A 22,974-nucleotide genomic window follows, 5' to 3' on the forward strand; every position below is an offset into this window, starting at 1 on the left:
TCCCCTCTGTTCCCTTATTCAAAACTGGCACTTTTCTAACCTCAGGACCAATAAGCCATTGTTAAGATTTTTTTCTACCTATTTGTTAATATTGAATACCTTTCCAGTTCTGTGTGCCAAACCTAAGATTTTGTTTTGTCATTTAAAATATAAAGTACTTGATCTCATACTGCTCTCTTATTAAAGGCACACTCTTTAAAGTCTTTAATGGCTTAAAGATTAACATAGAATTTTTTTGGCTATATATCTCTTAGGGTTAAAATGAAGATTCAATTTAACTTAAAATACTGGAAGATTGTGGTCATTTTTTTCCACTCTTAAATTGACTATATTGTATTTTATTCATTCACTGAATTATATTTTCATATACTTAAAGTTCTAAAGTTATTTTTTTAAGATTTTATTTTTTAAAGATATTTTTTAAAAATTTATTTATTTTGAGAGAGAGACAGCGTGAGTGGGGGAGAGGGAGAGAGAGAATCCCAACCAGGCTCTGCACCGTCAGCACAGAGCCCAATTCGGGGCTTGAACTCACAAACTGTGAGACATGACCTGAGCTGAAACCAAGAGTCAGACACTTAACGGGCTGAGCCACCCAGGTGCCCCAAGATTTTTCAAAGTAATCTGTACATCCAACATGGGGCCCAGATTCACAACCCTGAGCCCAAGAGTCACATGCTCCACTAACTGAGCCAGCCAGGCGCCCATAAAGTTACTTTCTAAAATTTATTTTTTCTGCACCTACAGTGAGCCCTTTTGCTTTTATATCTTATATCCAGCCAGGTCCTTAGTTTTTTTTTCTGGAACGTGAACTAAGACAGTAACTCAGATTTATATACTTTTTTCTTCAGTATTTTATTTATTTAGTTTCTAAAAATACTGTTTTTAACATGCAAGATCCCCTTTTTTTCCTATTCCAGCTGAGAGTGGATTATCTCTCACTGCATGCAGAGGTAGTCTTTTACCTCAACTACATTTTCCTTTTCCTTCTGCAGGCCAATTCTTAGGATTCTAATACAATTTTTTTTTTTTTAAGGGCAAAACAAATAAAATGAAAGTGATCACCTAATGAGAGTCACAAATAGATTTGGGGTAGGCAAATCTAGAGCTCCTTATTTGCATACAGTGTTTGGTCCACTTAAAAAAATAGTACTTTTTCTTTGTATTTTTCAAGAATCATATCCTGGACTTATGACAGTGGTGTTGCTTTTTTAGCTCTTGGCGGAAATCCATTTTCAGTAACAACCAATTTTAGATTGGTTAATGATGTTAACTTTTTATTTTTTCAGAGTTTTAAATACCTTTTTTTTTTTTTTTTTTTTTTTTTTTTAAGAATGGTTTCAGATGGGGCGCCTGGGTGGCTCAGTCGGTCAAGCGTCCGACTTCAGCTCAGGTAATGATCTCACAGTTCATGAGTTCGAGCCCCAAGTCAGCCTCTGTGCTGATGGCTCAGAGCCTGGAGCCTGCTTCGCATTCTGTGTCTGCCTCTCCCCCAATCACATTCTGTCTGTCTGTCTGTCTGTCTCTCCCTCAAAAATAAACAGAAAAAAAATTTTAAAATGGTTTCAGATTTACAGAAAAAATGGAAAGATGGTACAGAACATTTGCATATGTTCTGCACTCAATTTCCTCTGTTATTAACATCTTACATTATCATGGTATACTTGCCATGATTAAAAATCCATTACTGATACACTGTTAACTACACTCCTTAGTTTATTAAGATTTCCTTAGCCTTTATGTACTGTGTTTTTCTGTTCCAAGATTGCAACCTGGATACATTACATTCAGTTTTCCTATCTTCTTAGTCTCCTCTTTGCTGTGGTACTTTTTTTTATGTTTGTTTATTTATTTATTTTGAGAGAGAGTGAGAGAGCATGTGCTCGAGCTCAAGGGAGAGGCAGAGAGAGAGGGAGAGAAGAATCCCACTCAGGCTCCATACTATCAAGCCCAGAGCCCGATGCAGGCTCGATCTCACGAACCATGAGATTATGACCTGAGCTGAAATCAAGAGTCGGATGCTTAACTGCGCCACCCAGGTGCCCATGCTGTGGCACTTTTTTAGACTTAACTTGTTTATGATGACCTTAACAGTTTTGATGGTCACTTTTCTTCTTTTGTTTATTGAGGTATAATTGACATTATTAGTTTCAGGTGTAGATATTAACTTTAACACAGGAATAACACAGAATATCTAAAATGGCATATAACATAACGTAAAATCCCTGACCTCCATACTTCCTAATATGCTGCCTAGAGTTTACTGGTTAATTTAACACTTAATGAAAATACAATTCTAGGAAACCTGTCTTTTCTCTTATTAGACAAAAGGCTAAATTCTTTCTGTTCATTAATAGAAAAGTCTTGACTGCTTTTTTTCAGTGTTGGGAAACCTGAATTAGGAAGTTTGTCACATGACCAGAAAAATATTAAGGACAGAATAAACTAATCAGCACCACCTGTCGCAACCCCTCCCCCAACTCCAAGTGGATTGGATTGTTTTAGTTGCTTAGTTGGGCTGTTCACTAACAGCTGTTTGCTGAATATTTTTAAGTCTCTCTGTTCTTTTAGAACACAAGCCTAATTTATCTGGCCTCTCAGTAACACTGTGATTACTGAGTTCTTGCTGTTGCCTTCTGCTCAATCTTTTTCATTTTGGAAAAACTGAATAAAACCAAGTATCACAATTTTAGGATGGCAATTAGCATTTGTTTCTGCATTTCATCTTTTTGAAGTCTCTACAGTGACTAAAACATTCTCATTTTTGGAGTTTAGCAATATGAGGAAAGCACAGAGCAGAAAGTTCTCAGGCTGATGAGTAGAAGTCCCTCCCTTATTCTTCCTTTCCTTGCATGCTCCAAGCCGAGGTTCTATGAAGTCTAACTATAATGTGACTTCTTCAACAAATATACTAGAGTGACTATATCCGAGTGAGTTGTTTCCCAGAGTGATCGACCTGGAGGACCATACATTTATTTCAGTAAAAACTGCCTTTGCTAATGTGATCAGAATTTTCATTTTGGATTGCTTATTTTATCTTTTGGCACGTTATTTTGACTGCTGTGTCATGGTAAATTTACATCTTTTAGGGATAAATTTGACTTTCAGAAGTGTTAACAAGTCAGCAAAAAAGGGAATAAGATGTCAGGGTGAAATGGGGTAATCTCTTTTTTAGACACATCTTAAATGTGAAGTAATGTGACTGATTTTCATTTTCTTGTGCAACTATACACTGGCCCTTAACACTCTCCAAAAGAATTACTCCAAAAAATATTCACAAAGTGAGAACTTGGATAGAATAAGAGTGTAGAAGAGATGACCAAGTACTCTGAAGAAGATTCATATGCTCATCGTAGCTTGTAGAAACATTCTCAGTGCTTGATATCAACCTTCAGTGCATCAGAATTTCCTGTAGAGCCAAGATAGAGAGATGAGTAGACAGATGCATGCCTAGGCTTCATCCCATTCTTAACTAATCACAATCTTTGGGATTGAGGTCCAGGTGGGTATATTTTCAACAATTATATCAGAGCTTTTCTGAGAGCCGTCCCCTCCCCCCCAAATTGACCATTGCTTTAACTTCTATTTAATGTACTCCTTGGGGTGTAGACTTTGCTATTTCGTACATGATATGATTTTTAAGTAGAACATACTTGCCTCTGTTAAGAGTCATGCGTCTTATCTCACAGAAACAAAGAGGGGTGCCTGGCTGGCTCAGGTGGAAGGGCATGCGACTCTCAATCCAGGGTTGTGAGTTCAAGACCTACATGGGATATAGAGATTACTTAAATAAATAAAACTTAAAAAAAAAAAAAGGGTATTCTTATTTCCTTCAAAAGAATCCTTTTTTATTGAGCTGCTGCTTCAAGCCATCTGTACTTTGCATACCATTTGTTACACACAATTTTTTTTTTTTAAGTTTATTTATTTTGGGAGAGAGAGAGAGAGAGAGAGCACATGAGAGAGAGAGGGAAAGAGAATCCCAGGCAGGCTTTGTGCTGTGACTGTGGAGCCTGATTAGGGCTCAAACTCATGAACCATGAGATGATGAACTGAGTGGAAATCAAGAGTCAGATGCTTAACCGACTGAGCCACCCAGGCACCCCACAACTTACTACTTTTATCAGTCTCTCCCACTAGAATGAAAGCTCCATAAAGGCAAGGACCATGTCTGTTTTACTTTGCACTATGTCTGCAGCATAGTGGCTGACCCATCACAGGTACTCCTCAAGAATAAATGAGTGGATCAGAAATAAATGTGCAAAGCTGATAAGCCATGATTTAAAGTAGACCTGAAGCTGAACTTGCTTGATATCCAAATATAATTCTATATATCACAACAACTATTTATTGAATTGTGATTTGGAGTGCTAAACAGAGTCAGATGACTTCAACACAAATCCCAGCTCTGCCATTTACTAGTTTGACCTTGAGCTTGTTACTTGACCTCTTATTGTAGGTTACCTCATTTGTAAGAAAAGATGGTTAATCTGAAGGATCCCTAGAGTTCTTTCCGTCCCTGAAAATTCTTTGATTCTAAGTGTCTGGTATTATGCCAGGCATGATAGCTGATTCCAAAAGAAGCCTTCTTAAGGACTTGTGTTAAGTTGTTTAAATGTATAGTTTACTAGTTAATTAGATGACTAGGGCTGAATTTCAAGTGAATTCCTGAGTCTATAGTCCCATCCATAGTCCCATGCCCAACGACAAGAATAAACACAGTAATATTAAGTGTTTTTAATAAGAACAGCATGCTAACTCCTTCCTACTCTGTAAGAAGGGAGTGTTTTTGTAGCTGTGAAATAGACAACTTTTCCCATGTGGCAGAGTGTTTTGTTGTGCTGACTGGGAAGAAGAAAAGTTAGGAGAGTGTGAAAAGAGAAAAAAAGCAAAGGCTGTACATTTTTAACAGTTTTTAAATCCTCTTCACTTCTCACCCAGCACTTAGAACAAGAGAAACACGAACTAAGAAGACGATTTGAGAACCGAGAAGGGGAATGGGAAGGGCGCGTGTCAGAGCTGGAGAGTGATGTGAAACAACTTCAGGATGAGTTGGAGAGGCAGCAGGTTCATCTACGGGAAGCAGATCGAGAAAAAACACGGGCTGTCCAGGAATTATCAGAACAGAACCAGAGGTTATTGGATCAACTCAGCAGGGTAAGCCACAAGTTAAGAATTTATGGTATAAAATACTGAAAGTTGAAACCAAAGCTGCTGTACGATGTTGTTCATACATATGGTAAGAGTAAGTTTTTGTTGCCATTGGTGTTGATATCAACAAGTTGAATAATTTTCACCTATGGGAACGTCAGCTGTGTGAACTAGGAGTCAGGAACCAAAACCCTTACCTCTCATTAATCAGCTAAGAGACTTTGACAATCACTTAACTTGGGACATTTTTCGTTTTTAAAATGAAAAGAGTTGTGCCTAATGATTTCTGACGTTTGGTATAGCTCTAAAAGGCTGTGATTCCTTTACTTAGAAAAAGTCTGTCATGGATGAAATTATGTTAATGAATTTGGTTCAGATATTAAATGGTGCCATCTTTAAACTGAAAAGCTTGGGGAAAATTAGAGCAAATGATTTTCAATGATGAAACGTGAATGTACATTTCTTCATATTATTTGAATATGAGAGGAGAAGTATATGTGTATCTGTATTTAAAATTTGTTCTTTTATATCCTAGTAAGTAAAAAATTCTCGTGCCTTTATAGAATGGTGTTATGGAAGTATTAATTAACCAGGGTCAAGACTGAAATCATTGCAAAGAGGGAGTTTGAGAGCTGAATAGGTCCAAATCTAATTTATATACAGAACATACCTTTTTAACAAATGCAGGAATATTATTAATGCCCTGGTCTCAAAATCCACCTACTTTTAAAAATTAAGAGTGGGATTTACTATGGTACTTCAGTCCTTCTTATGTGTTGAAAATAAAACTATTAACTCTTTAGTTATCAGAAGAAGAAAGAACTTCTAGTCTGATCTCATTGTGTAGGTCATGCTTTGATCTTTGGAAAAGGCTTAGCTAGAGCAGTACATGGAAATTTCTACTAATTCGATGGGTAACACCGTATGAAGTCATTTAGTTTGTCATAGTTGGTTCCCATGGATACTCTGAGACAGGTCAAAACCTTCATGCCTCACTAGGAAATGTGAGGTAAATGCCACAACTAGGGAAAGATACAAGAAGGAGAGGCAGAGGAGAGAATGGAAGTAGGGAGGAAGGAGAGGGAGACAGGAAGGTAGAAAGAAGGGGAAAAAGAGATACCTAATAACTTGGAAAGTAGCTAGTTGCAGGAAATATTGACATGTGTGAAAGGTAAGAATCCACATGATAGGCAGAACTAAAGGTCTTGCCTTCCCATCTAGGAGATTAAATCACTATTTGATTGACGGGAAAGAAAGAGTTGGACAGTTCTTCAAGAAGTCACTTCAAGGCCAGTTTAGTAACAGCATTTCTGACTCTGTTCTAAAACCTTTTGCAACAACTGCGAAGGGAATCTCTATCCTTGTAAGATTTTTAAGATTTTGAGTGTTCATTATTCCTGAAAGATTAAGTTAACTGGACAGGCCTAGCCAGATTTATTTATTTATTCAACATTTATTTAATACTTATTTTGAGTGACTTCATGAAATCGAGCCCTGCATCAGGCTCTGTGCTGACAGTGACGAGCCTGCTTGGTATTCTCTCTCTCTCCCTCTCTCTCTCTGTTCCCTGCCCCCCACCAAAACATAAAATAAATAAACATTAATACTTATTCTGAGCAAGTGTTTCTTACGGAAACCTATGAAAGGAATACAGCAAACCAAAACAATTAAAGGGGAAATTATCTCTTGGGAGTAAGTTCATGTTATAAAATAACATGAGCAGAAACGACTCAATTCTGCTTTCTGATCTGGTGAAAGATAGGTGGCCAAGAGAGATGAAGGAAGAAAGCAAATATTAAACACCATGTAGCAAAAGAGCAGTGAGCTTGGAATTTAGATGCATGTTGAATCTTGACCCTGCTTCTCATTGACTGGTTCACCTTGTTTTTGCCTCGCTTTTCTAATCTTTAAAATGGGGATAAAAATCTATACCTTATGCAAGTACTTTTGAAATGAAAATGAGGTAATGGGCCCATGTTATGCTGCAGTATATGAAGGTAAGGATTTCAGTGTTAGTGGTTGTTTTAATAAAGCAGTATATTTATAGTTGGGGTTCCTTTGCCTAGTTTCTCTGTAGAAAATCCTGATAAGCTGTTCCCAAAAGGATATAGGGGGATAACATTTCCACTAGATCTAGATTCTTGTTATCCTCTCTGGCCTTGAATGTAGGCCCTTGGTGAGTTGTGTGGCTTTTTTTCCCTTTCTCTTTTTAAGGAGGACAAGCCCCTGGGGTTTTCCATCAACACCCATTTTAGATTGTATTTTATTATCATTTTATTAACTGGGTATTCAGGAACCAAAGGAGTTGAGTGCTTTGAAGTGAATTAAGATTCTCATGGGACAAGATAACAACCAGCAGAGGTAGTAGAAGGCCTCGCTTTTCTTGTGATGTCTATAACATGTCTTTATAAGCATGAAATGTATAATATTTAAAACTTAGTACAATACATCTGTGATACTTTTGTCTGAAGTATTTTTTTAAGTTTGTTTATTTATTTATTTATTTATTTAGTAATTTCTACACTCAGCATGGGGCTCGAACTCACAACCCCCAGACCAGGAGCTGCATGTTCTGACTGAGTCAGCCAGGCACCTCTGAAATATTTTTAAGTATATTTCTTTTGCTGCCACAGACTCCAAGGTTGTTATATATATTTTTTTAATTATTTATTTATTTTTTAAGTTTTGTTTATTTATTTTGACAGAGTTCGAACAGGGGAGGGGCTGAGAGAGAGGGAGAGAGAGAGAATTGCAAGCAGGCTTTGTAACTGTCAGTACAGAGTCTGACCCAGGGCTTGAACTCACAAGCTATGAAATCATGACCTGAGTTGAAATCGAGAGTTGGACGCTTAACCAATTAAGCCGCCCAGGTGTCCTTTTCTTTCTTTTTTTTTTAATAACCTCTCTATTGAGATTAATTCATATACCATAACATTTACTTTTTAAAGGTATAAAAATTCACTGAGTTTTAGTATATTCACAAGATTGTGGAACTCTGAACAGTATCTCTCTTTTTTTAATGTTTATTTTTGAGAGAAAGAGCATGAGCAGGGAGGGGCAGAGAAAGGGAGACACACAGAAACAGAAGCAGGCTCCAGGCTCTGAGCTGTCAGCACAGAGCCCAGTGTGGGGCTTGAACCCATGAACTGCAAGAACATGACCTAAGCCAAAGTCAGACACTTAACCGACTGAGCCACCTAGGGAACTTTGTCAGCACTCTCTAATTATAGAATATTTCACCCCCCCACCCCAAAAAGAAATTCTATACCCATTAGTAGTCACTTTCCATTCCTCCTAACCCTCCCTATCCCATGTCCTGACCCCTGGTAACCATTAACCTACTTTCTGTTTCTGTGGATTTGCCTATTCTGGACATTTCATATAAATGAAATCATACATGTATGATTCTTTGTGACTGACATCTTTCCCTTAGTGATGTTTCAAGGTTCATCTGCATTGTAGCATATATCAATAATACTTTATTTTTATGGCTGAAGAATATTCCATTGTATGGATATAACATTTTGTTTGTTCATTAGTTGATGGACATTTGGGTTGTTTCCACTTTTTGGCTGTTATGAATAAGTTTACCATAAACATTCATGTACAAGTTTTTATGTGACCAAGGTTCTTTTCAGCTGTATAATAGGATGCTATGAGCATATATATCCCATGAGCTTCTGGGTCCTCATTATCATGAAGGAAGGAATAAGTATTGTTCTAATTTTATAGCTGGGAAAACTTGAGGGACAGAAAGGCACATGACTTGTTTAAGCCTTTTCTAATTCAAGACTTGTTAGGGTTCCTGTGCTTTACTTTCAGATTTCTAAGGCAGTAATTAAGGTCACAGGTTTTAGAGGCAGACAGCCCTGTGGCCAAAGACCAACTCTGCTATTTATGAGTTGGGGAAACATGCGAAAGTTTTTTCACTTTTTTAAACCTTAGTTTCCTTCTTTATAAAATGGAAACAATTATATTATCACTATTACCTGATACTGTTAGGAGGAGCAAATGAGATTATATATGTAATCTCTAACCATGGTGTTTAGCATATTGTGAGTGCTCAATAAATGGTAGCATGGTTTATAATTATCATGTCTTCTTCATGTAGATGGTGTTTCTGTATCTAGTCAAACTTTGATTCTCTAACCTGAGAGAAGAAGAATCTGAAGTGTCCCCAGCATATATTAGTGTTTGAAAATGTTGTGTCTTGCAGTTAAATTTCTATTCAAAAATATTTGAGTAAAAGTGATCTTTCTAGGAATTGAGTCAGATTTGTTCTATGGCATCTTGTATCCCCTAGATACTGCTTCAGATACCCTGGGGATACCTTTATTCCAGTTTATTTGTTCATTTGGACAAAATGCCCTCTAAATTCTCTTCTAGCTTCTAAAATTCTGTGAGACTCATTTTTGTGAAACTCAAGCTGACCTATTTGGAGAAAGTGTAATTCACTTTCTGAGTTAGAAAGTGACACCATGTGGGAATGCAGGCTGGTGCAGCCACTCTGGAAAACAGTATGGAGGTTCCTCAAAAAACTAAAAATAGAACTACCCTATGACCCAGCAATTGCACTACTAGGTATTTATCTAATGGATACAGGTGTGCTGTTTCGAAGGGACACATGCACCCCCATGTTTATAGCAGCACTATCAACAATAGCCAAAGTATGGAAAGAGCCCAAATGTCCATCGATGGATGAATGGATAAAGAAGATGTGGTATATATATAAACAATGGAGTATGCCTTGGCAATCAAAAAGAATGAAATCTTGCCATTTGCAACTACATGGATGGAACTAGAGGGTATTATGCTAAATGAAATTAAAGACAAAAATCACATGACTTCACTCATATGAGGACATTAAGAGACAAAACAGATGAACATAAGGGAAGGGAAACAAAAAGGATATAAAAACAAGGAGTGAACAAAACAGAAGAGACTCATAAATATGGAAAATAAACTGAGGGTTACTGGAGGGGTTGTGGGAGGGGGGATGGGCTAAATGGGTAAGGGGCACTAAGGAATCTACTCCTGAAATCATTGTTGGGCACTATATGCTAACTAATTTGGATGTAAATTTAAAAACATAAAAAGAAAACAAGTTAATAAAAAAAAAAGGAAAGTAACACTATGATGGCATTGACAGTGGGGTTTAATAGGATATGTTAGACATTTATCATCCTACCTCAAAAGTGGAAAGATGGGGTGCCTGGGTAGCTCAGTTGGTTAAGTGTCTAACTCTTGATCTCAGCTCAGGTCTTAATCTCAGGGTCGTGAGTTCAAGCTCTGCAGGTGTGGAGTCCACTTAAAAAAAAAAAAAATGGAGGGATGCCTGGGTGTCTCAGTTGGTTGAGCATCCAACTTCAGCTCAGGTCATGATCTTGCAGTTTGTGAGTTTGAGCCTTGCACCTGGCTCTGTGCTCTCTCTGCTCATCAGCACAGAACCCGCTTTGGATACTCTGTCCCCGCACCCGCCCTCCCCCTACTCCTCACCCCTCAAAAATGAATAAACGTTTTTGTTTTTTTTTAAAGTGGAAAGAATACAGTGGGCCTTGCTTTCGGGAAAAGGAGAGGTGAAACATGGGCCATACTACATAAAACTTAGAGGTTTTGGGGGGCATCTTGGCGGCTCGGTTGGTTAAGTGTCCCAACTTCACATCAGGTTGTGATCTCACGGTTTGTGAGTTTGAGCCCTTCATCAGGCTCTGTGCTGACAGCTCAGAGCCTAGAACCTGCTTCGGATTCTGGGTCTCCCCCTCTCTCTGCCCCACCCCTGCTTGCACTCTGTCTCTCAAAAATGAATAAATGTTAAAAAAACAAAACAACTTAGAGGCTTTTTGAGAATCCTGTTTTTTTTTTTTTTTTTTAAGTTTATTTACTTATTTTGAGAGAGAGCAGGCAGGGAAGGGGCAGAGAGAGGGAGAGACAGAAAGAATCCCAAGCAGGCTCTGTGCTGTCAGCATGGAGCCTGACATGGGACTCAAACTCACCAACAGTGTAATCATGACCTGAGCCAAAAGCAAGAGTCAGATGCTTAACCAACTGAGCCATCCAGGTGCCCTGAGAATCTGATAAATACATAATACAGTACTTTTCACTGGCATTACAGCAGAATCCTCCAGAACCCCCAAATGATTTTTCTCCCCAACAGTAGTAGTGAAGATAATAGAATTCTAATTAGTGTTAGAGTCCTGAAGTGATCATTCACTAATTTAACCTGCTACAGCTTATACCATATTTTAGGTGCTGTAGAAACTTCTTATAGTTTGCATGTACAGCAGCAAGCCAAAACAGTGATTTGAACAGTGTAGAAATAGTCTTATTCACAATAATAATAATGTCAGTAATAATAAGCTTCTCATTTAGCCTTTTCAGCCTTCAGAAGTTGACATATTTTCTTCTTTTTATTAAAACTTTTTAAATGTTTTTACTTATTTTTGAGAGAGAGAGAGATAGAGCATGAGCGGAGGTGGGGTAGAGACAGAGGGAGACACAGAATCCGAAGCAGGTTCCAGACTCCTAGCTGTCAGCACAGAGCCCAACACAGGGCTCCAACTCGTAAACCTCGAGATCATGACCTGAGCTGAAGTCATACATTTAACTGATTGAGCCCCCCAGGTGCCCCAACATAAGATATTTTCAAAATGAATCTCAGTAGTGTTAGAAATTTCAGTAAAAGAAGGCATTTTCACAGTTTGTACTAATAAAGCACTGCTCATACTTCCTTGTAAAACACTAAGGTCAGATAAGCACTTGTTGACCAAAGAATGGGAAAAATTATTGATTTCTCCTTAAAAAGGGGGGTGGGAGGTTAAAATTTCCTAGGGACTTCTAAAGTTTACTTCCCCAAAATACATAGCTCTAGAGTTTGTAGAAACTGGCTGGGAAATGCTCTTACACTTTTTCCCTGCAGTTTTGTACATGAAATAGTCACACCTTTTTCCCCCTCCTTCCCTAACTCCTCATCCTACCAGCAGCAGAACCATATGCTTAATCCTAATCCCATTTTCTCTAGTAGGGGTCAGGGTTTCAGACTTCAGGACCGAATGTATACAGTCTTAGTGACTGTTTATTATGTATTGGGTTACAATTTTTGGATAATTATGTAGATATTTGCATTTTCCATTTATAAAACCATGACATACTTCACACAGAAAACTGCAGAGAGTAATATAAATCCAACTTTGTAAAATCTTAACATTTTGTCATATTCAGATTTTTTAAAGAGATAAAACATTGATACATTTGAGGGTTTCATGTCAGTCCTCTCCACTTTTCCAGTTACTCTTCTACCTATTCATGTGTTTATACTACACACGTGTGTGCATGTATGTCAACATATATATTCCATTATATATATACTATCCATTAATATTGTATAATAACATTTTTCCATGTTTCAAACACTTAATAAACGGCAGCATCATTCTCACAGATAATGTTCACATCATTCTATACTTCATTCTTTTGGCTCAATGTTATGTTTAAGGGATTGACATATTAATAAATATAGTTCTAGTTCATTTATTTCAACTGTTTATTATTTGAGCAAATATAGTACAATATACTTATTCTTTTATTGATAAACCTTTAAGTTCCTAATTTTTCATTACTGCACACTTTCCTGCAGTGACTATTCTTGTGCACATATATTTGTGTTAATCTGGTAAACCTAGGAGTGGAATTGCTTGGTCCAAGAGTAAAGACCTCTTAAAAAAAAAAAAAAAAAAAAAGAGTAAAGACCTCTTCAACTCCATGAGATGTTGTCAAATTACTCTCCAAAACTGTTGTACAAATTTACATTCTTAGCGTGCAATGTGTGTGAGAGCCAGTACGTGTGATTGTTCTCATCTTCACCAACACTTGGTGTTGGTTTTAAAAATCAGTCTCCAGGCACCTGAGTGGCTCAGTCAGTTGGGCATCTGATTCTTGATCTCAGTGTGGGTCTTGATCTTAGGGTTGTGGGTTCAAGCCCCACATTGGGCTCCACGCTGGGTATGGAGCCTACTTAAAAAAAAAAAAAATTAGTCTCATGTATCTGAAGTGGTATTTTTATTGTTTTATTTTAAATTTTTATTTTAATTTTGATTTCATGAATTGCTAGTGAGGTTGGGCATCTTTTGTTTTTATGTTTATTGTGAATTGCCTGTTTGTATCTTTCACTGTTTTCTTACTGGTGTGTAAGCATATTTTAACATGTTCTTGATGCTGTTAAATTTTCACTTTGTTTATGGAGTCTTTTACTAAACAGAAGTGTGTACTTTCATTGAAGTCAAATTTATTAATCATTTCTTTTATGATTTGTTCTTTTGTGTTTTGATTTGTCCTATTCTCCCAAGTCCTAAAGATATTTTCCCATGCTAATTACAAAAACTTAAGCTTGTTTTTTACATTTAGATCTTTAATCTATCTAGAACTTATTTTATAGTGTGATATAGGAAACCAGTTATGTTTTCTATACTGATTCTGTCTCAGTGCTGTTTATTTCCCCACGGATTTCTAATACTATGTGTATTTTTGTAATGGAAAAAAAATCCTAATATTTATTCTTGAATGAAGAGCCAAGATAACTTAAAATAGAAATTTCAGAAGGTTTTAGAAAACTGTATTAGGTGGCTAGGGCTGCTATAACAAAGTGGATGGCTTAGACAGCAGAAATGTATTATCTTGTGGTTCTAGAGGCTGGAGGTCCAAAATCAAGGTGTCTTACGGGTTGATTCCTTTTTATTAAAAAAAAAAAAATTAATGTTTATTTATTTATTTTTGAGAGAGAGAGAGACAGAGCACGAGCAGGGGAGGAGCAGAGAGAGAGGGAGACACAGAATATGAAACAGGCTCCAGGCTCTAAGCTGTCCATACAGAGCCCGACGCGGGGCTCGAACTCACAAGCCATGAGATCATGACCTGAGCTGAAGCCGGACGCTCAACTGACTGAGCCACCCAGGCACCCCAGGTCGATTCCTTTTTAGAGCTAGAAAGGAAGGGTCTGTTCCAGATCTTGTTCCCTGGCTTGTAGATGGCTGCCTTCTCCTTATGTCTCTTTCCTCTATATGTAATTCTCTCGGTTTTCAAATTTCCTCTCCTTATAAGAACAACATATTGGATTGGGGCCCAGCATAATAACCACTTTTTAATTTGATTACCACTGTAAAGACTTTGTCTCCAAAAAGGTCCATTCTGAGGTACTGGAGTTTGGACTTCAACATAGGGATTTTGACCCATAACAACCATTTTGAGCTGTTTTTTGCCAGAAGGTCCAACTCTTGGATGTTAGTGCTGTCTGTGGGAAGTGTTCACAGTGGTTCCACTTTCCTTGGAGGTTCCATACATTCAATAACATATTTACACACTAAAGGTACATATGCCTATGACCATATGACTAAGGGCTGCCATGACCAGTGGGAAGAGATTTCAAATGTTTAATTGCATTCTTTGAAAAAGTCCCAGATCCACCTTCCCCGCTGCTTCTCCTTTAATGATTAACTGGCTTTCTTTTCTTTTGAGTAAAATAGTGAGTTATTTATTTATTTATTTACTTATTTATTTAAGACCTCCTTTAATTTCAGCATTCAGTAAATATTTATTGAGCAAGGCACAAGGGGATACAGTGGGGGAACATAAGACATATGATATGTGAAGCTACTAGGAAGAGGTATATAAATAACTAAACAAATCCACAAGATAACTATAGGTTGTGGTAGGTACTGTGAAGGATGATGTGATGGTAAATGACCAGAAAGAAGAGAGCAACTTTAGAAAGAGTAGGTAGGAAGGAGATAACATTTGAGGTGAGACCTGCGGGGTGAAGAGTCAGCCATAGAAGAGATGGAAGAACAGTGTTCTTTGATGGGTACTGTTAGATTGTAAATGCTTTGGGAGCAGGGACTGTGTGTACACACACACACACACACACACACACACACACACACACACACAGATAAGCAGGTATCTAGCAGAGTGGCCATTCAATAAAAGATAGGTGGTTGTGTTTTTGTCGTTAAATGACAAGCTAAGGTACCTAATAAAGAAATATTTAGAACTATAACTTTCTGAAAAATATACTGCCCCCTCATGCACTCTGTGGAAGGGCACTCTTGACTGTTTCAAATACATTCTTAGACTGTATCTGTTCTGTTTAGAAACCAGTGGTCAAAGAGACCATGGATGTCAACACTATGACAGGCAAGCTACAGATAATGGTGACTCAGTTGCCTAGAGATCTAGTGTTGTCTTCATAGATTCTCCTTCTGGAATTGCATAAAAACCCAATCTTCATGAACTGAGGAGAGTGACTACAGAATGGACAGAGTTTTGGGGTACTGACCTAAAGCTGCAAGTACTTTTTGTGTTATGCTGTGACTTCTCCAGCGGTCTGTATGTTGGTCAGTTTCTGAGTGACTGGCCCTGTGGTCCTCTGACCTTCCTGATGGAGATGGAAATCAGCATTTCAACTTTTACCGAAAAACTTTTCTCGTGGGAGGATTGGCCGTCATTTGGGGTTGGGTATCATTATGACTCCCACTCTGACTCACGGGGTACATACACTCTGGACAAAAAAACTCTCTGCCTCCAACTATCTTGTCATCTTATCTGTTCTTAGAGCCCAAAATGGTCTGTAGTGTGGAGGAGGAGTCAGAGGTTCCCCTTTGGAAAGCTGATAGTGACTGCTTTTGAACAGAGTCCCATGAGGGTCTATAGTTGCTCTGTGTGCAGCCCTGGATGCTGAACTCGTGAGAATTCACCTTAAAAGTCATTATTTTTCCCCTTATTTGTTTCAGTATTGTGCTATATCTTAACTTTTATTTTGACACGGCCCTCCCTGTTGGTCCTTTCCCCCCTCATTGCAGCTCTATAAGTATCTCTAACAAGCCTCTCCCTTCTTCCTCACAACCAGAATTATAGTCATGTGTCTAGTCACTATGGCTTTGGGTATTACTATCTACTTGTGTCAAAAAGAGAAGCTATATTGGGGGCAGTATATAAAAAGGGCTGTTCCAAAAGCTGGGTGAAGAGAAAAAGGGTTGTTACTATAGAATCACAGGTAAGGCAGGGGACAAAAAGAATTTAACAGGAAGTTAGGCCTAGGTCTGAGGCCAGGAGAAATCAAAGCCTGCATTTTAAACTGGAAGGGTTTAGGCCAAGAGATGCCTGGAGGAATAGTCTGAAGATTGGTGATAAAGAGGTTGAAATAAAGGAACAAAGATTCACTTGTAGTTTAAGTGAAGCCAGGCAGTTTGAAATCTATGTCTATTAAAACTTTGCATCCAGTGAGGTATTCTTTCCTGAAACTTGGTTTCTATAGCTAGGATAGGGGTGGCTTCTTAAGGAACTAAGCCTCACTGAATATTTTTTACAAGATACTGAAGATTCTATGTTTGCCTTTGCCTGAAGTTTCCACTCATAGGTTTTTCATTAAAAAATTTATAGAGTGTTTTTTTTCCCCGATGGCAAAAAGAACTCACGTTTCATTGTAAAGTAAAATTTAGACAATATAGAAATGTTTGATATAAACAGTGAAAATCCCCCATGATCCTCTGTTAAAGGAAATACTAATAACAGTTTGGTGTTAATGTATTTGTATTTTTCCATATGTCACACATAACTTTTCTATTTTTGCTTTTTTTAAAAAAAAAACAATGTTTTGTTAATTTTTTTATGTATTGTATCTTGGCGTTTTTTTCATATTTTTAATGGTTGTATATAGTACTCCATGTTCAAAAGGCCATACCATAGTTAGTGTTAACCATTTTGTATTGAAAACCATGTGCATTGGTTACAGTGTTTTAGTTACAAACACAGCTGCAGTGAACATCCTTGTGTACATATCTTGGTACTCTTATATCAGCCTTTCCCTGGATTGAATTCCTAGAAGTGAGGTATCTAGGTCAAAAGGTGTGTACATTTAAATTTTTAATAGATATTATCATCGTGCCCTCCAAAAATGTTTTCACAGTTTTATTCTCCCTAACATTTATCTTTATTAGGCTGAAAAACCTATCATTCTTCACACATAAGTAGTAAAACTGTATGGTCCTTAAAGAAAATGGAGGTAATGTTCATCACAAAATTGAGGATAATGGTTACCTGAGGAGTGTGAAGGGGAGAGGGTTGTCATCAGGAAAAAAAGTGCTTGGGGAGGTGGCCTCTGGGATGGTCTACTTCTTGGCCTTGGTAGTAATTAAGTGGATGTTTGTTTTACAATTACTTACTAAACAGTGTATATATGTTTTGTGTATCTTTATATATATTTGGTAATAAAAAGAAAAAGTCATTCAACAAATATGATGTATACCTACTATGTATGAAGGAACTGTTCTGTGTAACAGAGATACTGCAGTGAACAAGATAAATTTCCCTGTTCTGAGATAATGTAGGAGATTGATGATAACGAAAGAAATACATAAATAATACAAGTCAGAAGTGGTAAGTGCTATAATCACATATAGCCAGGCAAAGGGGAGAAAGTGGTAGCTGTAGGGACAACTCAATTTTGGATAGGGCTGTCGAGAAGGAACCTTTGAAGGGATGAGATTTGAACAGGCACCTAATAGATTAAAAAGAAGTGAAAGAATATTCCAGGCATTTAAAAGCCTAGGAATGAATGGAAAGCAGGTTGATGTGACTGGGGTGTAGTCAGTTTGGGAAGAGTGTGGGAGATGAGGTCAGAGGGACAGTCAGTGGCTAGATTATGTAGGGCCTTACTAAGCCATGATACAGATTTGGGATCTTATTCAGTGTGCTGCAAAGCCAGCGATCTGTTTTTGGCAGGGGAGCATCATGATGTGATTGAGAACTGTTGTTAATTTTTTTTAAATGTTTATTTTTGAGAGAGAGAGAAAGAGAGCGCAAGTGGGTGAGGGGCAGAGAGAGAGGGAGACACAGAATCCGAAGCAGTCTCCTGGCTCTGAGCTGTCAGCACAAAGCCCGACGCGGGGCTTGAACCCACAAATCGCGAGATCATGACCTGAGCCAAAGGTGGACGCTTAACCGACTAAGCCACCCAGGCTCCCCGATAACTGTTTTTAAAAGATTATGTTAGCTGCTGCAGGAAAATGGATTGTAGGGCCTGGGTGGAAGCACAGAGATCAGTGAAGGACTTTCCAAGAGGAGAGTTGATGGTAGGGTTGATTATGAAGGTGGTGAGAAGGGTTATATTGGGCGTGTGTTTTGAAGGTAGAAATTTTGAGTGAAATCTCCCATCTGAGCTCTCTGAGTTTGAGATTCTGTTCTGGTACCTTTTGTTGGGTGTCACCTAAGAATTTATACACTCAGAGTGACTGGAGCTGTATTCAGATGAGTGCCAGCTCCCCCTCCCTGACCTTTGCCCTCTGTGATGCCCCATCTTCTCACCCACCCCCACACTCTCTGTTCCCAGAAGAGCCACTCTTATGAGCTGGTGTCTGAGATGGCACATGTGGGAGGAAGTTGGTGCAAACAGGTGCTTTGTTTCCTGCCTGTTGGGAGCTATATTCCTCAGTCTGCCTCTAACATCTTCCGCACACACAAAGAATACAGTGTGCATACTAGCTGGAGCTAATCTTGCCTGAAAAGACTAATTTTCCTCTGAAGAGTAAACAGATCCTTGTTCTTTAAACAGCCCATTTGGGATTTGCAGCTCTGCATCTGGCACACTTCTCGAAGCAAATTTTTCCCTGGTTTCCTTCTCAGGGTTAAAGGCTTTTAAGTAGTTGCCATTAGTGTCACGGTCGCTCTGCTGCTGGTGGGTGACATGTAGCCATCCTTGCTTCTAGAGCACTTTACAGTGAACAGCTGCTCATCAAAAGTAGTTTTAATTGCTGAATGGGCTTTTGTACCTTTTAGGGTGGGGGATGTCTTACTTGTTTTCTTCTTCTTTAAAAAAATTTTTTTTACATTTATTAATTTTTTGAGAGACATAGAGACACAGAGCACAAGTTGGGGAGGGGCAGAGAGAGAAGGAGTCACAGACCCCGAAGCAGGCTCCAGGCTCCGAGCTGTCAGCACAGAGGCCGACGTGGGGCTTGAACTTACAAACAGTGAGATCATGACCTGAGCCAAAGCCGGACACCCAACCAACTGAGCCACCCAGGCCTCCCGCTTGTTTTCTTCTTAAAGTCTGCCTCCTTTACATGTTTTTGTAGAAAAAGACATAGTAGTTTTTAGTCAGCCTATCCCTGAAAGCAGTTATGAAAACAAGATTATTTCCCAACCAAATAACAGTTATTTATTATTATTATTATTTTTTTGAGAGAGGTGGGGACAGAGGAGAAGGAGAGAATCTTAAGCAGGCTCCACACCCAGTGCAGAGCCTAATATGGGGCTTGATTTCATGATGGTGAGATCATGACCTGAGCCAACCAAGAGTCAGATGCTTGACTGACAAGCCACCCAGGTGCCCCCAAATAACAGTAATTTAAATTTCCAAAGGACATTCATTCATGGTACCTACTCTGATATCATCATAACTCAGTGATGGAGGCAGTGCTAATTATTTCTTTTTTGACAAATAAGGAAATTGAGGATCAGAAGTTTAGTGACATTGCCCAAGGCTTTACACTGGTTACAGGTTAACCACTGGTTTGAAGATTGGTTTTTGTACATTTTTAAGGATGGGTAGTCAGTCGATCAGAAATAAACACCTCCTCACATGTATTTCTATCTCATTGGCTTCATTTTTAGTTAATATTCACTGAATATTATTGTCTTGGATGCCCCTTAACTTCAGAGTCACTGAGTAGAATGAATCCAAAGGTTGGGATCCACTTTTAGCTATTTCTATTTGTTATGTCAAGGGTGTGCTAAGAGGATTGAAAATGATTTGTTGAGAGGATCACTTCAGCTAGAGCAGAAAAGGGGCTTTTGCATCTAGGCGCTCTCTCTATGAAGACAGCATTTCCAGCTTTTTCCAGATTGGTACTATTGCTAATTAGTAGGTTAAACACATTAGGGTGGTAATTGCTTGTTATTTCAGCATGTTTTTATTAGTGGATTTGTGTCTTGATTATTTGAACCTGTTCTTAATTATGTACCAAAGAGAAAGCCTTGCCTGATCCTGGAGTCTTCAGGTTTGTTGTATTATTTACAACTCTTTCTAATTCTGATTATCTTTTTCAAAAGAAGAGAGCCTAAGGTTCTAGCATATTGTCTAAATTTGGGGGGGTCGAAAGGCCCAAGATTAGGTAAATCATGGTAGGAGTAGTTCTTCTTAATACTCCTAGATTTGACTTAATACAATGGCAATCAGCCTTTTTTGGACATTGAATCTAGATTCCCTCCATCCCTGTAGACAGCTTAGTGTATCATTGTTGGAGTGATGAAGTAGAGTTAAATGAGCTGACCCTGCCTGATGTGAGGTGAGGTCTTTAAATTTTGTACCTGGAAAATGGGTTGCAGGTGGTAGGAAGGTTGTAGTTTATTGGCAGAGGAAAAAAATTGTCAGCAAACTATTTACTCTTTTGCTACCTGTGCTGGTTAACCCATGGTTCTCGCCCCTAAATATTGTTGCCTTGAGAAAGGAAATCTCTGTATTCAGTGAGTAAACATAATCAGCAGAAAAGCAGGTCATGTTTTGACCCTGTTAGCATCTTCTTCATTGCTCTTCATTGGAGTCCAGGACAGTAATCCAATGATATCATAATTTTTAGAATTGAAAAAGGACTTCCAGCGTATAGCTGGACCGTGGTTTATAAAATGCTTTTCAGAGATTCTGCAAATTTGATTGTTTTTAAAAATTTGTAACACTTTGAAGAACCATTACCAAAACAGATACCATGTATTGTCTTGAAACAGATGCCACATTTAATGTATGAAAGGTATTTAGTACCCCACTTTGTGCTGCCAACTTACGTTGGCTTTGGGGAGACATTGGCATACACCCTTCCCTGTCCCTCTCCAGTACTACTATAAGGTGTGTGCACTGTGTAAAAACTCGTGGCATTTGTAACTGCTTCACTGGGTGTATATAAAAAAATTTGTTTTCAGTATTTTAAAATCACAACTAAATCCACAGATACATCATACTGAGTAAAGTTACCACTGTCATCCTTATTGTTTAATTTCAGATTGTTTCTAAAAAGCCTCATTGTTCTGAGTTTTAAGATTTTATACTTTTAAATTTCTAAAATATTTAATATTAATATAAGATTTCCTTTATCAGTATCTGTTTATTGAGGCTTATCGTAAGATTTCATATAGAAAAGAGTTCTGGAAAAAAAAAAATAAAAAGAAGACCCAAAACAAAAAACTCACATAATTTGGAAAACTACTGGTTTAGATCAGCGATTCTTGAACTGTGTTCCCAGGTGCCATAGGTCTCCAAGAGGTGCCTCAGGAGTAGTTGCAAGGAATAACTGAAATCTAGTGGATTATTTCCCCCTTCCCCATTTCCATTCCAACCTGAGCATTTTTGTTTTATATATCGAAGTTCTGCTTAATATCTTACTAGAAAAAAGGTTTTTAGCTGTGTATTTAAAAATATGATACACAGATCACTAATTTATTAATAAACAGTTAAGGAAGCTGAGACCCATGGAGGTTAAGTGACTTGCCAAGATTACAGTCCCAGTCCTTTGTTACTTTTAATGGTACTCTTACTGAGAAGTAAAACAAGCCATCTCTTTGGGAGTAAATAGTATAATACTGATAAAGAAAAAAACCCCCAAAGGAGTGTATTCACCATTTAGTAGAAGAGTAGCCCAAGTTATGATTTTATTAATACTGAAGTTTCTGTAACAGATAAATCCTCACATCTTAGTAGCTTAATAGAGTTAAAAACTGGTAATCCCAATTGACGGGTGGCCCACAATTCAGGCAGTGATTCAGTGATGCAGCCATCTCCTTCCATCCTGTGGCTCTGCCACGTTCAACAGGTGGCTTCCCAAGGTTGCAGCAGAAGGGAAAGAATCTGGAAGGTTTCTGTGGGTCATGCCTGGAAATGATGCACATAGCTTCTGCTCATTGACTGGTCAGAACTTGGCCAAAGGGTCTCACTCAGTTACAAGAGAGTCTGGGAAATGTAGGCCAGCTTTGTGCCTAGGGAGAAGTGGGTTGGTGAACAGATAGCCAGTCTCAGCCATAACAGCATCAGTGGAAAGAGTCCTGGACTTTAATGGGCTTCGTTTTCTGAAGGAGTTGGAGTGGCTTATTGCTAAGGTTCCACCATTCTAACTAGAATAGTAGACACAGTTGTAACAGTACCCCTTTTTTGTACACGTATACCATTTTGTTCTAACTAGAGAAGCTGTTGGTCTTTTTGTACTAAGGTAAGATCTCTGGTAATCACAGATTTGGGTAAATTCCTATGACACTATAACTTAACCCAGAATCACCAAAATTTTTTCATTTTTTATTTAAAAAAATTTTTTTAATGTTTATTTTTGAGAGAGAGAGATAGGGAAGGAGGGGCAGAGAGAGAAAGACACAGAATTGAAAGCAGGCTCCAGGCTCTGAATTATCAGCTCAGAGCCTAACTTGGGGCTTGAACTCATGAACTGTGTTCATGAGTATATTTTTTAGATTGTCTTGGGGTAGGGTAGACCCATATATGGTTATATTAGGTAGGATATCACTATTATAAAAGATGAACCCCAAGATCTTAGTGGCTTTATGTAAGAGAAATTTATTTCTCATTCCCATAAAGTCCAAACAGTATTCCTGTTTACATAGAAAAAATGTAGTATCATGTTTAGTGGGAAGAATTGGCCTGGAAAACAGACGACCTCAGTTCTAGCCCATGCTCTGTCCCTTTCTGACCTTAAATAAATCCTCACCGAGTCTCAATTTCTGTGTCAGTAAAATGGGAATTGAATTAGATGTTTCTTTCCCTCTCTAAATGTCCACGTA

At 38.1% G+C, this 22,974-nt stretch overlaps 1 protein-coding gene across 6 annotated transcripts in view; it reads left to right on the top strand.

Annotated features, from left to right (window-relative positions):
• BICDL1 (BICD family like cargo adaptor 1) overlaps positions 1–22,974 on the top strand; it is a 105,476-nt gene that overhangs the window by 3,294 nt on the left and 79,208 nt on the right. For all 6 annotated transcript variants that reach the window (XM_011287795.4, XM_023241477.2, XM_023241476.2 and 3 more), the window contains exon 2: positions 4,942–5,157. In XM_011287795.4, coding sequence (XP_011286097.3) covers positions 4,942–5,157 — 216 coding nt within the window. The remainder of the gene's footprint in view (positions 1–4,941; positions 5,158–22,974) is intronic.

This window comes from Felis catus, chromosome D3, assembly GCF_018350175.1.
Source record: "Felis catus isolate Fca126 chromosome D3, F.catus_Fca126_mat1.0, whole genome shotgun sequence".
Taxonomy (NCBI): Eukaryota; Metazoa; Chordata; class Mammalia; order Carnivora; family Felidae; genus Felis; species Felis catus.